This window comes from Drosophila persimilis, unplaced genomic scaffold, assembly GCF_003286085.1.
Source record: "Drosophila persimilis strain 14011-0111.01,24,50 unplaced genomic scaffold, DperRS2 tig00000653-arrow-arrow-pilon, whole genome shotgun sequence".
Classification (NCBI taxonomy): Eukaryota; Metazoa; Arthropoda; class Insecta; order Diptera; family Drosophilidae; genus Drosophila; species Drosophila persimilis.
Genome location: NW_020825330.1, coordinates 1,375,620 through 1,389,775, shown reverse-complemented (window position 1 = coordinate 1,389,775; position 14,156 = coordinate 1,375,620). Strand labels below are relative to the sequence as shown.

The window sequence follows — 14,156 nt, the reverse complement described above, 5'->3', positions numbered from 1 at the left end:
TATAGAGGCGGAAAAAGCGCGCTAAAATAAAAGAAGAAACTCTGTTTCTGCAGCCTTGCCCACCAAGGGGAAGAGAACGAGAGGAGAGGGGAACGACACTAGGCGGCAGAGTCTTGTTATCGATTTTCACGCGGGTGTTCGTGTGTGGCGGGTGTGCGTGCGTGTGTGTGTGTGCGTTCAGCATAACAACAAAAATCAAAAGCGGCGTGTTATCACAAAAAAACTAAAAGCTACAGTAAAGCGAAATCATTAGCCGGCGAAGAAGAAGAAGGCCAGAAGTGAAAGAGAGCAGCAGTACATAACGTAAACCGAAAAAACGAACGGAACACCGAACCGCGAACTGATCCCTCGCCCCCTGTCTCTCTCCGTGCTCTCGCTCTCTCCGCAAATGCAGAAGACCGAAGCGTAACCCCATCCCATCGGTCATCGGTCATCGGCGGTCGGTCGATCGCAGTGTGTTTCCCATTCATTCAAAATTCTACTCAGAAAAATTGGTAGACATAGAAATTTGGTAAGAAGACGCTACCGGACGGAACCTTCTTACCAAATGATTTCCCTTCTGCAAATGAAATTCCATGCACTTTTGTTGCTGCTATCAAAAGTCTGGACATGCATCTGTTTCATGTTCAATCGCCAAGTGCGAGCTGTAAGTATTAAGTATTATACCCCACCGAAAAAGCCTATAGTTCAAAGCCCCCCATTCCCACTAACCTAACCCGTTGGCGATTCCCCACCCCCCAATCCACACCCCCCAATCGACACACACTGATGAAATAAGTACAATAAATGCCACTGGAAATTGATAAGACGAGCTGGCTCTGGCCCGTGCTGGCCCGTGCATAGTGAAGGATCGCTAAGGTTTACCGCACATGCCGCCCAACTATTTGTCACTGCAGTCGGTCGCCTTATCAATCAAAACGTTTCATCATGACGCTGCAAGAAGACCAGACCTGACCTTCGAGCATGCGCTCACGCTCACGCTAACGCTAACGCTCACCCTTGCCCTCCCACCACCACTACCATTCCTATCCCTCCACTCTTAGTATTGTATTTATCGAACTCTAAAATAACCGATGTCGAGTCAGAGTTGATTGTGATTAACTTTCTTAGTTTATCCAGTATCAACCGGTTAAATATGAATTGTTCCCGCTGTCTCCGGTATCGCGGCATCGGCTCAGTCTGGTGCAGCGAAAAACTCTGGTCCTGGATCTGGACGAAACCCTGATACACTCACATCACAATGCGATGCCCAGGAATACAGTGAAGCCGGGTACACCGCACGACTTCACCGTCAAGGTGACCATCGATCGGAATCCAGTGCGCTTCTTTGTGCACAAGCGGCCGCATGTGGACTACTTTCTGGATGTAGTAAGTTGTAGTAATCCTGATAGCTGGCAATCGAAGCCCATTTACCATCTATCGTCTACCTCTTTACAGGTCTCACAATGGTATGATCTGGTGGTATTCACCGCCAGCATGGAGATCTATGGAGCTGCTGTGGCGGATAAGCTGGACAATGGTCGGAACATATTGAGGAGGCGCTACTACAGACAACACTGTACGCCCGACTATGGATCGTATACCAAAGACTTGTCTGCCATATGCAGTGATTTGAATAGGGTAGGCAAACCGGATTACAAATTACGGATCTAGAGATTTGACATGTGTATATCTTACCTACATTTATTTGCAGATATTTATAATTGACAATTCCCCGGGGGCATATCGCTGCTTCCCCAACAATGCCATACCCATCAAGAGTTGGTTCTCGGATCCCATGGACACGGCACTGCTGTCGCTGCTGCCCATGCTGGACGCACTGCGCTTCACAAACGATGTGCGATCGGTGCTGTCGCGTAATCTGCATCTGCACCGCCTGTGGTAGCAGGTGGGATCTAGCCTAGAACTAGCCCTAGCAGCCCTAGACCTAGCCCTAGTGTGTAGTAGTCTATGAGGATCAGAGAAAGCGCGAGAACGTAAGAGAGAAAATCTTCTGAAATTAACAACAACAACAACAAATGGTGGTGCTGTGACACATTAACGAATTTTTTCATTATTAAAAATTGTGTTTTTGTTTTGTATATCCTTGAAGCGATAGCAAAATATTAAGGAGATCGATTCGATCCAAAATTATGATGTTTGTATGGTTATACTATATACATTTTTTTTCTTGTATTTTTAAGATGCATATATATATATATTTTTGTAATTGTTTCTACTTAATATTCAATTCTTTGATTTTGTACATTTTTGTGTTAGTTTTGTTCGTGCGTGTATTTTCCTGTACTATATTTCATAAGCTAAAACTTAAAGCAGATCCTTAACCTTAAAAGCGCAGTAACATGAAGTTGAGAGCGGCAGAGCGCGCAGAATTGTCAAGATATATAGACATATACTATATATATATATATATATATCATATATATTATTATACATTTTTTTATAATATCTAAGGCCTCTTTCTTACAAACCACAGAGCAGTGCAGTGTCGTGTCCTGTCGTGTCCACACACGGATACATGTATATGTATGATATATGATTATGAAGTTTTATACTATGGATATGTAACGCAGAGCAGAAGCAGATAATGCGAGAGAGAGAGAGTGGAATATGAAACATACCTACTATACACATACATATAAATATATATATATATTTACAAACTACAAATTAGTTGATTACGTGACTACACTATCCTGGACTACATCATTTATTGTGTGAATTATGATTAAAACAAATGTACCAATTGTATAATAGATTTATCGTATCTGTTCTGTTCTGTTCGGTTTTATATTTTATGTTTTATGTGTGTGTTTTGTGTCTTTTTGGTCAAAGGAGAGTACTCTATAATTAAGTAGGCAAGAAACAAACTATAATGTAATGCGGCAGAGCCGCACTTCAATCAGATCTGAATGCAGGCAGTAAGGCGCCGTCAAAATCACTAATTTATATATAATAATAATATAAAGCTAGAACAGAATTAGTCATATAATTGATGGGAAGCGCAGGCAAAGAACAGATCATCATCATCATCACATGGGGATCGCATCGGATCGGATCGGATCGGATGAGAGTTGTGCTGTGGAGCAGAGAGGAGAGTTTAGAGTATGTGTAGAGTAGAGAAACAAATACGAACTGCTTCCATAGTTAAAATGTTACTTTGATTGAAACATGAAGAGCAATACAACAAAAAACAGAAAAAAACAAAAATCACGCAAAACAAAAGCTTACACCCCAACACCCCTGCCCTGCCCCTGCCCCTGCTCCAGCCCCAAACAACACCACCCACTCTACCTACCCCTCCTTTACAATTGTTCGTTTTTGTATTGAATTGTACATTTAAATCGAAGATTTTGTGTTTATTTGTTGCAAGGAAAAAGCGATGTTGTTTTAAGTAGTTTGTAGCGAAATTTGTTAAAATAAAAAACGTAAATGAATAAATGAATGAGGGAACACAAAAGTATAAAACAGAAACAACAACAAAAAAGAACATGATAAAAAATGAAAAATAAAAAAGAAAATCAATGCAAAATCAAAATAAAATGCGTTGCATGTTATTTTCTTTCGTGAATTCAAATATACCGCCAATTGGGCAACAGAACTCGCCTGCTGCATACACAAAATTCAGTGCTGTAAAGCGCAATAAATGCAGGCAGTGAGAGTGCTGTTAAGGCACAAAATGTGCTTCTAAGCGCAAAATGTTGGAAAAATTAAGGAAATGAGTTTCCATTAGTTGTCAGACACCGATACTCTTATACCCTTACGATGCACGGCAATGTATGGAAAAAGAAATCGTTTATTTCAGTTTGAAATGCATTATTTAAATAAGCATGCAAATTGGAAACAAAAAAACAAATAGCTTACTGTGAGATCATCAGCAAGCAATCAATGCTAAACCATAATTACCGACTAGCTAAAGTACCCCATGCAAGGGTGTGCGGTATGTGCAGGTGCTGTTAAGCGTGGAAATTTGAGGTTATTTTCTCACAGCCGCGCACCCCGTCCGTCATTTATTGTTACAACAACAGCAACAACAAGCTACAAAAGGTTGGGTTGCGACGAGACGAGGTATTTACGCAACGCATCACAGAGCTGGTAAGGAGCGGCCTGAGGCCCCCAAGATCATCGACAACTAGAATCAAAAAAATTGTTGCTTTCGCAGTCGCACACGCACCGCACACATGGCCACCGCAGTAGCAAAAGTTGGAAAATCGGTTCACCGCATATTCGTGGGTAACTTGCCCTGGACAGTGGGCCATCAGGAGCTGCGTGGGTATTTCAAGGAATTCGGTCGCGTCCTATCGGCAAACGTCATCTTTGACAAGAAGACCGGCTGCTCCAAGGGTTACGGCTTCGTGAGCTTCAACAGTTTGACAGCACTAGAGAAAATCGAAAACGAGCAAAAGCACATACTGGAGGGGCATCATCTCAATATACAAAAGTCGTAGACAACGTAGTCGGCGACGCCACAAGCATTTTCCCCCCCAACAAAATTTTTTCTCCCACAAACGAAAAACAAAAGAACATAGCTATAAGGTTATCCGACAAAACTAAAAATACAATTTAACTGAGAAAAAAAAGAAATATTCAATAATCATCATGGACTTGGATTCGGACTCGGACCTATTCGACTTGACCAACGACGAGGACGATGAGGAAGGCGAGCTGCAGGCGCAGGCGAGCGCTTTCGAGTTGGCCACCAGCTACGTGAGTCGACAAACGCAAACATTCAAGGATTCCGATCTGCTGGAATTCTACGCATACTACAAACAAGCCACCGAGAGTGGCTGCAACCAGCCATGCCCTTCCATACTACAAATGAAGGCACGCAGCAAATGGAACGCCTGGAAGGCACTGGGCGACATGTCCCAGGCCGATGCCCAGCGGTCGTATATCGAAAAGTTGCAGGAAATCAATCCCAAATGGAAGGAAGAGTGCAGCAGCAGCAAGAAGTCAAAGACAGGCGGCAATAGCTGGGCCGTTCATTCCATCGAATCGGTGCCAGTGGAGGAGGTGATGCCCGACAACAAGAAGACCATGTTCGATCTAGTCAAGGAGAAAAATCTGTCTGCGCTCCGCCAGAAGATGCAGAAAGGCGATATCAACGTTAAGGATGAGCATGGCATGGCCCTTATTCACTGGGCCACCGATCGCAATGCTGTCGACATCATAGACTATCTGGTGGTCTCAATGGGCGTCAGCGTCGACCAGCTGGATGCCGAGATGCAGACACCATTGCACTATGCCGCCAGCTGTGGGCACGTGGAGGCGGTGCGCACTCTTCTGCAATTGAAGGCCAGTCTGGAACTGTACGACGAGGACGGGCATTGCTGTTTCGATGTCGCCGATACCGAGGAAATCTTCAATATGCTCAAAGCGGAAGAAGAGCTACGTCAGGCTGCCACCTAAGGCTGTCCCCTGCCCTGCGCTGCCCCCAACAAGTTCCGTTCTTTTAATAAATGTTGAGATAATAGTCGCATGTTACTTGGGTGATTTTTAATGACAAAAAATAAGGGTTACGTTTACGATCTACTTCCACAGCTTCTTGATGGACATGTTCTTCTCAGAGTCCTTCTGCATCACCTTGGCCACGGCCATCTCAAAGTCCTCCTGGGTGACATGGACACGTCGCTCGCGCAGGGCATACATGCCCGCTTCGGTGCAGACACCCTTGACCTCCGCCCCAGAGGCACCAGGCATGAGTTCGGCGATCTTGCGCAGATTAATGCCTCGCGTCAGATTCATTTTCCGCGAGTGAATCTTGAGGATGTCTAGGCGGGCCTCCTCGTTCGGTGGCGGGAACTCAATCTTGCGATCAATACGGCCTGGACGCAGGAGAGCCGGATCCAGAATGTCAATGCGATTGGTGGCCATAATCACTTTGATATTCTTGGTGGCCTCGAAGCCATCCAGCTGATTGAGCAGCTCCAACATGGTGCGCTGCACCTCGGAATCACCGCCGGAGCCGGACTCGATGCGGGAGGAACCAATCGAATCGATTTCGTCCATGAAGATGATGGATGGTGCATGCTCACGGGCCATCACGAACAGCTCGCGCACCATGCGCGACCCCTCACCGATGAACTTCTGCACCAGCTCTGAGCCCGAGACACGAATGAACGTGCATTCGGTGTGATGGGCGACGGCACGGGCCAGCAGGGTCTTGCCAGTACCAGGCGGGCCATAGAGGAGCACACCCTTTGGCTGGGCAATGCCCAAAGCGTCGAACAGCTCCGGATGCTTGACGGGCAGCTCGATAACCTCTTTGATTTCCTTGATCTGCTTGTCCAGGCCTCCGACCATTTCGTAGGTGGAATCCGGTACCTTCTCGACCATCATGAGCGACACCAGAGGGTCCACTTTATTGGGCAGAATCTTGTGCAGGGTGTAGCTCTCGTTGCGCAGGGCCACACGACAATTGGGGGTCACATCATTGATGTCAATATTCTTGTCCAAGTCCACCACAAACTTGCCCTCGGGATGGACCTTAACCAATACCTTCTTCTTGTCCATGGGCTTCACCACCTCGCCCACATAGCTGCCCTGCTCCTGCAGCAGCTGCAGTTCCTCGCGCAGCATGCGAACTGAAAAAGGAATTTGTGTTTCGTTTCATTGTTTCTCTTCATTTTCTCTTTTAGAGTCTAAAGTTTACCTTTGGCATTGAGTTCGTTGCGCTGGGCTTGCAAACGTCTTAGATTCTGGCTCTTTTCGGCCACAATCAGCTGCAATTCCTCAATCTTTTGGATATAATAGGAGCGGAAGCCTTCGCCTTTCTGGTAGGCCGTCTCAATTTCCATCTTGAATATTTTCGGGTTTTCTTTGCATTCAAGCGATTTTTTTATGTGAATTTACTTACCCGATTGGTCACAGTCATGTTGGGATTCTGCTGATGTGCTGTATATTGCCTGTATATGTCTTATATTGCGTGCAATTATTGTTTTTCACCATGCACTTTTTTTCCTTACTTATGACTCGGCATTCTTTGTAGCAGTGTGACCAGTGAGACCGCGGATTTATTGATAAAATTTACGGTCTGACCGTCACAAATATACCAAAATATACCATCTCATTTTAAAAATATACCGTAAATATACTGACGAATCGAAGTTCTATTATACATATTCCTCGATTTTGATATTCCGTCGAATATTACTAGCTATACAGAACATTTAGCCCTGCCCACATAGTTTTATCCAATTAATGGATCAATTTTCTGCTTAGCCGGTTTATTTTGAATACTTGACTTGTTTTCTTGCTATGGCGATTGCTGTTTTTGCTCCTGAATAACAATATAGTGTCTCGTATGATAAAAAACCGAACTTAGCCAACCTAAGCCCCCTCTATTAAAATAATTAAACTACTTGAGGTAAATGACGGAAAATATTAACGATTGTAAGTTCTTCTTGTAGATTCATGCCATCGTTCCTCTGAACTTAAAAAAAACCACTATATCTTTCACCCGATCTTTTCATTATTTTCGATGGAAAATGGAAATACCTCTTGGCTTATAATAGGTTAATCGTTCTCCGTCAAGGATTGGAAACCATATTGCTCAATTTTGATGTTACGTCGAATATTATTAGCTAGAGAGGTCTCTTAGCACGAACGGCTAATGAATCTATTTTCTACTTTACTGGCTTATTATGTTACACACTTTTTCCGTTTGTTCTTAAACATCGTTAGCGAACAATCGGAATAAAAAAAGCAAGGAGAATTCATCGCAATATGCTTGGAGAACAACGTTTTTATCGTTAGCTAAAAATGAAATAGTCAAAACGTAGCAACACAAAATCATTGCAAATAGTTAGTTTTAGTCGACCCCTAGTTAAATTTGAAAATGACAGCAAGCTTTTGTCTGCTGTTCAAGCGCTACATTCAAATCGAGAGGAATCTATGGCGTCGCGTGCTTTTCGAGGCCATTGTGATGGTGATAATCATGATATTGATCCAGGGGAATCCCATAGCGCACACGAAGCAATTGCTGTTCCCGCGCGCCAAAAGCGATCGCGATCATGTTATCGTTTCGCACAAGCTGGACGACTTAGATATTCTATCGTAAGCTAAAAGACGTTCCATGCCGTTCCAAGCCGTCTGGTAGGTATATTATCATTTATATTTATTTCCGCAAAGGGGCATGGGCGACAAGAAGAGGGAAAAAACCAAATATTTATTGGCTTACGCACCCAAAACGGAGTTTACCGAGCTGGTAATCAATGCCGTTGCCGACCAACTGGGAATGAAGGGAATCCAAGGCTACAAGAATAACGCCGAATTGCAGAAACATTTCGATGAGCGCACTACCCTGGCCGGCATCATTTTCCATGATTCCCCCCCAAAAGAGCCACCCGAGAGCCTCTCCATTTCCATACGATTTCCCAGTGAATTTCGCACCATAAAACCATTCCTCACCGAGGCTCGCCTGTGGCTGACACGCTGCTCGGGCGCCGTCCGAGAGAAGCAGGACAATGCCAAGGACACGGATACGAATCAAGATCTCTATATACGCGAGGGTTTCCTTCAACTGCAGCATCATGTATTTCTTCAGTGGTTCCAACAGCTGAAAATCAAATATCCCCACACATACGCGGAGCCCCAAGTGGAGGTCTTTAACATACGACTAAGGGCGGCCAATTCACCCTGCACCATGATGACCCTGGTCCGGATGCCAGCATTTCTATACAATTTCCTATATCTGCTACCATTTTTAAACATTATCAGGGTGCGTATCGTATCGTAGCGTATCTTCCTGCCTATCGCTAATTTGTCCACCCACCCCCACGCGCATAGAATATCGCCGGTCAGCTGGAGGATGGCGTTATGGTCCATCAGTGGCACTATGGTTTCTCTTTCTGCACCCAGTACTGCTGCCTGTTTTTGGTGCTAGTGCTGCGATTGCTACTGACGACATTCTGTTCCCTCGTGGTTTTAATTGTAGGTTTCAACGCCACTTGTTACACACTTATCTATAGCTATTTTCAATCGCCTCTCCTCCATCAAAACAGGTATTTTGGATACTGGAAAGTGGCCCCAATGTCGCCCAGGCGATTGCCGGCACAATATTATTTATATTAATCTACCACATTGAGCTGATACTAACCGCCATGTTGGTGGCCAAACTCCTTGTCAATCCCATTAATTGCGTGCTCTTCGGCCTGGTCATTTGGCTGTTTACGTATGCGGCATTCAGCTTAATTCTCGAACGTTATTGGGACGTTCGCAGCTACTATGTTACCTTTGTATTGGGGTCCTTTTTCAACACACAGCTCAGCTTCTGCATGCAGCTGTTCCATCAAATGATCGACGATTCCAGTAATCTGAAATTCTACGATTTTATCGTCCTATTTGTCTCGGCAGCGGTCTGCACGCTCATCTATCTGCTACTCTTCGTTCTGGTCCAATGGCGCGCCCCTGGCCGCCTGCTGAGCCGCCGTGTCCTGCGCAACAAGCCGCGCGTCGACAAACCCAAGTCCGAGGCCCCCGTCTTCATTGGCCGATCGCCCAGTTGGCACAATTTTGAGTTTGTCGACGCCAACAGCGAGGAGCTGATGCGCCTAAAGCATGTGAGCACTTCGCATCGCGAATCCGAACAGAAGATCCTGAAGAACATCTCGCTGCGCATCTACAAGGGCGAAATACTGGTCATACTCGGCCACATTGGCTCCGGGAAGCTCACTCTCCTGCGCCTGATTGCCGGCCTCAAGTTCCCGCTGCGTGGCATCGTCTCGGTGCTGGGAAATAGCTACACGCACAAGGGCCCCAGCCGTCGGCTGGTGGACTTTCGCTTCGACGAGCACGGGCTGAGTCGCCATTTGACCGTCCAGCAGACGATCGAGTATCATGTGCGGCTAAAGCTGCAGCGCGACGACGAGGACCGCTTCAAGATCGAGAAGCGCAAGTGGCTGACCATCCTGGATCAGCACATCGAGAGCCGCAACACAAAGATTGGTCAGCTCACCTATGCCAGCACTCGTCTGGTGGCCCTCTGTTGCTGTTTGGCAGGCAACACTCAGGTCGTGATCCTGGAGGAGCCGACGCTGAAGCTGACCGGCTCCGAGGCGCAGACCTTCTGGACGATTGTCAACCAGGAGAAAGAGTCGCGGGCCTTTGTGGTGGCCACCTACAGTGTGGGCGAGGCGGAGCATGTGGCCGATCGTGTGGCCATAATCAATCTGGGCGTGCTGGAGGCCAACGGAACACCCTTCTTTCTGCGGTCAAAGTTTACCGGCACTTTGGACATGATTGTGACCAAGAAGCCGCACGTACCCGCCGAGCCCATCACCGATTTCATCAATCAATTCCTTACGCGCATCCAGCCGGAGAATGAAATTGGCGACACTCTGGCGTACAGAATCCCCATTTCGAATCGCCCGCGTTTGCAGAAGCTGTGCCTGCATCTGGAATCGGATCGGAACCGATTGGGCATCGATTATTTTCGAATTGTGGGCACCGAACTCTCCGATACTTACATGAAGTTGGTCAAGTCGTTTCGTTTGCAAAAGCAGATCATACCGGATGTCAGTAAGTATATAAAAAGTAGTGTCCTCTAATTGTACTTATCGGGGAACCAAGACATAGAACGCACAGAACCACATTCGATCCAGTTCACACGAACTGGATCCCGATCAATCAGGGTCAACATACACTCTGGTCACACCATGCGCGCGCATAATTCAAATGGAGTGCGAGATTCAAATAAATTAGCATAAATTATTTATTCCCCGACATACTCCTTACAGCCCAAACGTTCAAGTACCAGGTGGTGTCACAGAAGCAGCTCAGACGCCAGCGCATACGTGCCATGCTCTACAAAAAGATGATCCATACGGCACCGAATGTCTGGCCAATAATCATGATATTTACTAGCTTCATATTGATAGCCATCATTGCCAAGCTGTCCGTGATGCTGGATGTGCCCGAGGAGCGTTCGAATGTGATCGAAATTGGCTTCGGCAGCGGCTCTGAGATGAAGAATATACCGGATATTACGGCATGCGGCTATGTGGACATACAATCGCTGACCAAGGCGCATCACTACAAACGGCAGGGCGGAGGCCACATGATGAGCAGTTTTACAGCGGACTCGTTCTCCTGCGAAAAAGGTTCCTATCGCGATAACCTCAAGAAAATGAACGAACTCAAGAGCCTGGGAGCGATCGAACAGGCTGGCGATCAGACAATGAATGGCTATATCACACAGGATGTATTCCATTCGGCAGCAATGATGCTCAATCTGCTGCACAATGCGATACTCAAGTAAGAGGAGTATCCATAGAGCACTAAAGCCATATTAATTCTTCTCTTTGTAGACTTGCCTATCCTGATTCTAAGAAACATTTCACCTTGGTTACTAATCATCCATTGCCCACACAGCTGAGCATGAAGATCAACTTGATCGACAATAAGATAGCGCACATGAATGCTCCATTGGCATTGGGCTGCATCCTGCCGCTGGCCGTCTCTGTGTTCATTATACCCCTGGTGGAAGAGCAGGTGCATCAGTTAAGGATCCTGCAGGTGATAGCCGGCTTGGGCATGCCCATCTATTGGGGCGTCAATATGTTTTGGGATCTATTCACTTACATCATCTATTCGGTGATCATTGTGGTGATTATGGCCGTGATGGGCATCGGTGGCTTTGGTTCGTATGAGAATTTTCTCATCCTAATGCTGATGGGTCTCTATGGCTTCGCCGCCCTCACACACACCTATGTACTGTCGTTCTATGTGAATGCCTCAAGGATTAGAGGCTTCCTGGCGTCGCTCCTGCTGCACGGGATCACGGGCATTGTGTTGTACATATTATTTTGGGATGTGGCCAACAGTAATGACATCTTCTACTACGGCGCCTGCCTGTTTCCGGGCTTCTCGCTGCTCGATGGCGTGAGCAACATTTACACGCAGTGCCTGGAGGAGTCGCTGTGTGAGGACAAGTGCCAAAAGACGCCCAGCTGCACAATGGAGAATATGGCCGAAATGGTGCCCAATTGTCACTGTAAGTACCTGTTCTTCGGTGGCATTTTCAAGGGTTACTTTCCCTTTCTTTTCCCCTTCAGTTCATTCATATTTCACTTGGAGTTCGCCTGGCATTATGCCAGCCATTATCTATATGCTCGTCTCGGGGTTGCTTGGTGTCCTGCTGATCTTTTGGATTGAACTGCATCGCAGGGAGAAGAAATATCACTCCTCCCGAGAGTAAGTCCTTCCGTTTCCCCGTGTAGGTGTTTAATCCTTTTCTTGTTTGTGTGTAGCTTGCATGATCTACGTACTGCCACATATCCGTTCGATGATGCCGATATGGCCGATGTGAAGCTTAAAATTGCCGAATCCGACATGACCAAATGCAAACAGTCGGTGTTTCTGGTCGATCAGGTGGAGGCCAAGGTACCCATCACAGGATCGCGGGTGAATACCGTCTCGTTTGCTCTGAACAAATACATGAGCATGGGCATCTATGGCCGGCGAAACTCCGGGAAGAGCCATCTGATCCGTCAACTGGTGGGCATCGATGGCTTCGCCTTTGGCGAGATCTATGTCCGGGGACTAGACCTCAAGCTGGACACCGACAAGATACGCACCTACATGGGCTACTGTCCGCAGCATCAGGGCTTGCTCATGGAACTAACGCCGCGCGAGCACATCCGTCTGCTCTGCATGATTCGGGGTGTCCCAGATCCAAAGATCACCGAGAAGATGCACGATCTGTGCCTCATGCTGAACATGACCGGGTGGATGCATCGCAAATGCAGCTACCTTACGGCCGAAAAGCTACGCAAACTGAATGTGGCCCTCGCTTTGGTCGCCTACAACAAGATACTCGTCCTGGACGAGCCCACGTACGGTCTACCCGGGACGACACGCGATGAGATCTGGAATATATTGCGATACATACGGCACTGCGGCAAGACGGTGATATTTGCCACAAACGATGAGCTCGAATGCAAGAAACTGGGCGATTTCATCATACTCCTGCACGACTCTGAGATGGTCTCCTTGGGCAGCCTGCACTACTTGCGTTTTAAGTACAGCACCGGCTTCTATTTGGAGGTGCGACTCATACGGGATGGCAAGACCCTGGCCGAAACGCAGGAACAGTAAGAACCTATGGTTTTCCCCCTTTAAAATTGTCTCCTTTTCAATATGTGAATCCCACACAGTTTGCGCAAAGATATGGACAATTTGGCCAGATTTGTCAACTTTTTGCATGACAAATCGGAATTGGTGTAAGTATTACCAAGACCAGACGATACCAAGACGTTGCATGAGGGGTGACGGGACCAAAAAGCTGTTCAATTCTCTTTTCACCTTCGTCTCTGTCTTTGGCGACGCACAAAGTCGATCCTCTCGCCAAGCGAATGGTTCAAAACGGAATGCCCGAGAATACAATAACAAACTGCATGTCTTGGGCATGATTAATATCTCCGACTGCGCTTCGCCGAAGACTGTGTATTCGTCAGAGGCGAAGGATAGCCTAAAAGAGAACTGAAGCTCGAAGCGTCGAACGAAAAATGAAACGGAATTTGTTCCTGATGCAATATCTTGGTATTGGTATTACCGAGGGAATTCCGATGAATTTCTACTCTCTATGCTGTCCTCTATTAAACCCGTAGCTCCCATTCAAATCACTGGCTCAAATACTATGTACCAGTTGGCGATATTGTCTATTCGTATTTGTATGGCAGTTTGGAGAAGAACAAAATGCGTCTGAATATCCAGGATTATTGCATTTATCAGGCGGATGTCAATAGTGTTATCGAGCAGGTCCATGAGATGCGTTCAGAGCTGAAGCGTCGCATTGGCTCGAATGGGCAATTGCATCGTTTCTCCCAGAAGGAAAAAGACGCCGGCAAGGGCAAAGGCAAAGCCAAGAAATAATCAGAAAATTCGAATTTTAAATTAAGGATAATTGGGTCAAAACCAATGCACACCCACCCTTGAACTTACATACATATACCTATACATATATATTATAGAAGCCAATGTCTTACGGCTGTCCGGCTGTCTGGTTGAGCCTTTGGGGCCAAATCCATAATTAACGATTTTTCCGTGCAAACGCACGTGTCTGTCTGCATTATTAACAATGTGTCTGGGAATTTCTACCAGCCCTATTACCGCCATGTGGCCCGAGAGCCCAGAGCCCCTCCTAGCCCAATTTGAGT

The 14,156-nt window shown here is 46.4% G+C and overlaps 5 protein-coding genes across 7 annotated transcripts; 4 read left to right on the top strand and 1 right to left on the bottom strand.

Moving 5' to 3' along the window:
- Positions 1 to 177: 177 nt before the first annotated feature.
- On the top strand, positions 178 to 2,081 carry LOC6597725 (CTD nuclear envelope phosphatase 1 homolog). Of its 3 annotated transcripts, none has more exons than XM_026991196.1 (4): positions 178 to 646; positions 1,120 to 1,368; positions 1,438 to 1,620; positions 1,694 to 2,081. In XM_026991196.1, the coding sequence occupies exons 1-4, from the start codon at positions 548 to 550 to the stop codon at positions 1,883 to 1,885; spliced, it is 723 nt and encodes a 240-aa protein (XP_026846997.1). In that variant the 5' UTR covers positions 178 to 547; the 3' UTR covers positions 1,886 to 2,081. The 3 variants fall into 3 exon arrangements, with proteins under 3 accessions (XP_026846997.1, XP_026846996.1, XP_026846998.1); XM_026991195.1 differs by having other exon boundaries at positions 1,111 to 1,368; XM_026991197.1 differs by lacking the exon at positions 1,438 to 1,620 and having other exon boundaries at positions 1,111 to 1,368.
- Positions 2,082 to 4,015: 1,934 nt separating this feature from the next.
- On the top strand, positions 4,016 to 4,584 carry LOC6597726 (SRA stem-loop-interacting RNA-binding protein, mitochondrial). The gene is made up of 2 exons (XM_002022962.2): positions 4,016 to 4,095; positions 4,163 to 4,584. The coding sequence occupies exon 2, from the start codon at positions 4,182 to 4,184 to the stop codon at positions 4,446 to 4,448; it is 267 nt and encodes an 88-aa protein (XP_002022998.1). The 5' UTR covers positions 4,016 to 4,095; positions 4,163 to 4,181; the 3' UTR covers positions 4,449 to 4,584.
- Positions 4,585 to 4,599: 15 nt separating this feature from the next.
- Positions 4,600 to 5,484, top strand: LOC6597727 (acyl-CoA-binding domain-containing protein 6). Its single transcript, XM_026991241.1, has one exon. It carries the CDS (start codon positions 4,600 to 4,602, stop codon positions 5,407 to 5,409), a length of 810 nt encoding a protein of 269 aa, XP_026847042.1. The 3' UTR covers positions 5,410 to 5,484.
- Positions 5,480 to 6,957, bottom strand: LOC6597728 (26S proteasome regulatory subunit 8). The gene is made up of 3 exons (XM_002022964.2): positions 6,857 to 6,957; positions 6,653 to 6,797; positions 5,480 to 6,584 (listed from the first exon to the last, which is right to left on the bottom strand). The coding sequence occupies exons 1-3, from the start codon at positions 6,872 to 6,874 to the stop codon at positions 5,530 to 5,532; spliced, it is 1,218 nt and encodes a 405-aa protein (XP_002023000.2). The 5' UTR covers positions 6,875 to 6,957; the 3' UTR covers positions 5,480 to 5,529.
- An 880-nt stretch (positions 6,958 to 7,837) lies between these two features.
- LOC6597729 (ATP-binding cassette sub-family A member 2) lies at positions 7,838 to 13,872 on the top strand. Its single transcript, XM_026991240.1, has 10 exons — positions 7,838 to 8,055; positions 8,131 to 8,719; positions 8,788 to 8,931; positions 9,003 to 10,518; positions 10,737 to 11,253; positions 11,307 to 11,992; positions 12,054 to 12,192; positions 12,249 to 13,091; positions 13,155 to 13,220; positions 13,608 to 13,872. The coding sequence occupies exons 1-10, from the start codon at positions 7,838 to 7,840 to the stop codon at positions 13,870 to 13,872; spliced, it is 4,983 nt and encodes a 1,660-aa protein (XP_026847041.1).
- The last annotated feature ends 284 nt before the right edge of the window (positions 13,873 to 14,156 follow it).

Coding starts and splice junctions, on each gene's coding strand:
- LOC6597725 (XM_026991195.1), top strand. CDS start 548: ATGATTTCCCTTCTGCAAATGAAATTCCATGCACTTTTGTTGCTGCTA. Junction 647..1,110: donor TCAATCGCCAAGTGCGAGCT/GTAAGTATTAAG, acceptor TAACTTTCTTAG/TTTATCCAGTATCAACCGGT. Junction 1,621..1,693: donor TATGCAGTGATTTGAATAGG/GTAGGCAAACCG, acceptor ATTTATTTGCAG/ATATTTATAATTGACAATTC.
- LOC6597726 (XM_002022962.2), top strand. CDS start 4,182: ATGGCCACCGCAGTAGCAAAAGTTGGAAAATCGGTTCACCGCATATTC.
- LOC6597727 (XM_026991241.1), top strand. CDS start 4,600: ATGGACTTGGATTCGGACTCGGACCTATTCGACTTGACCAACGACGAG.
- LOC6597728 (XM_002022964.2), bottom strand. Junction 6,585..6,652: donor CAACGAACTCAATGCCAAAG/GTAAACTTTAGA, acceptor TTCCTTTTTCAG/TTCGCATGCTGCGCGAGGAA.
- LOC6597729 (XM_026991240.1), top strand. CDS start 7,838: ATGACAGCAAGCTTTTGTCTGCTGTTCAAGCGCTACATTCAAATCGAG. Junction 8,932..9,002: donor GTTCCCTCGTGGTTTTAATT/GTAGGTTTCAAC, acceptor CCATCAAAACAG/GTATTTTGGATACTGGAAAG. Junction 13,092..13,154: donor CTGGCCGAAACGCAGGAACA/GTAAGAACCTAT, acceptor AATCCCACACAG/TTTGCGCAAAGATATGGACA.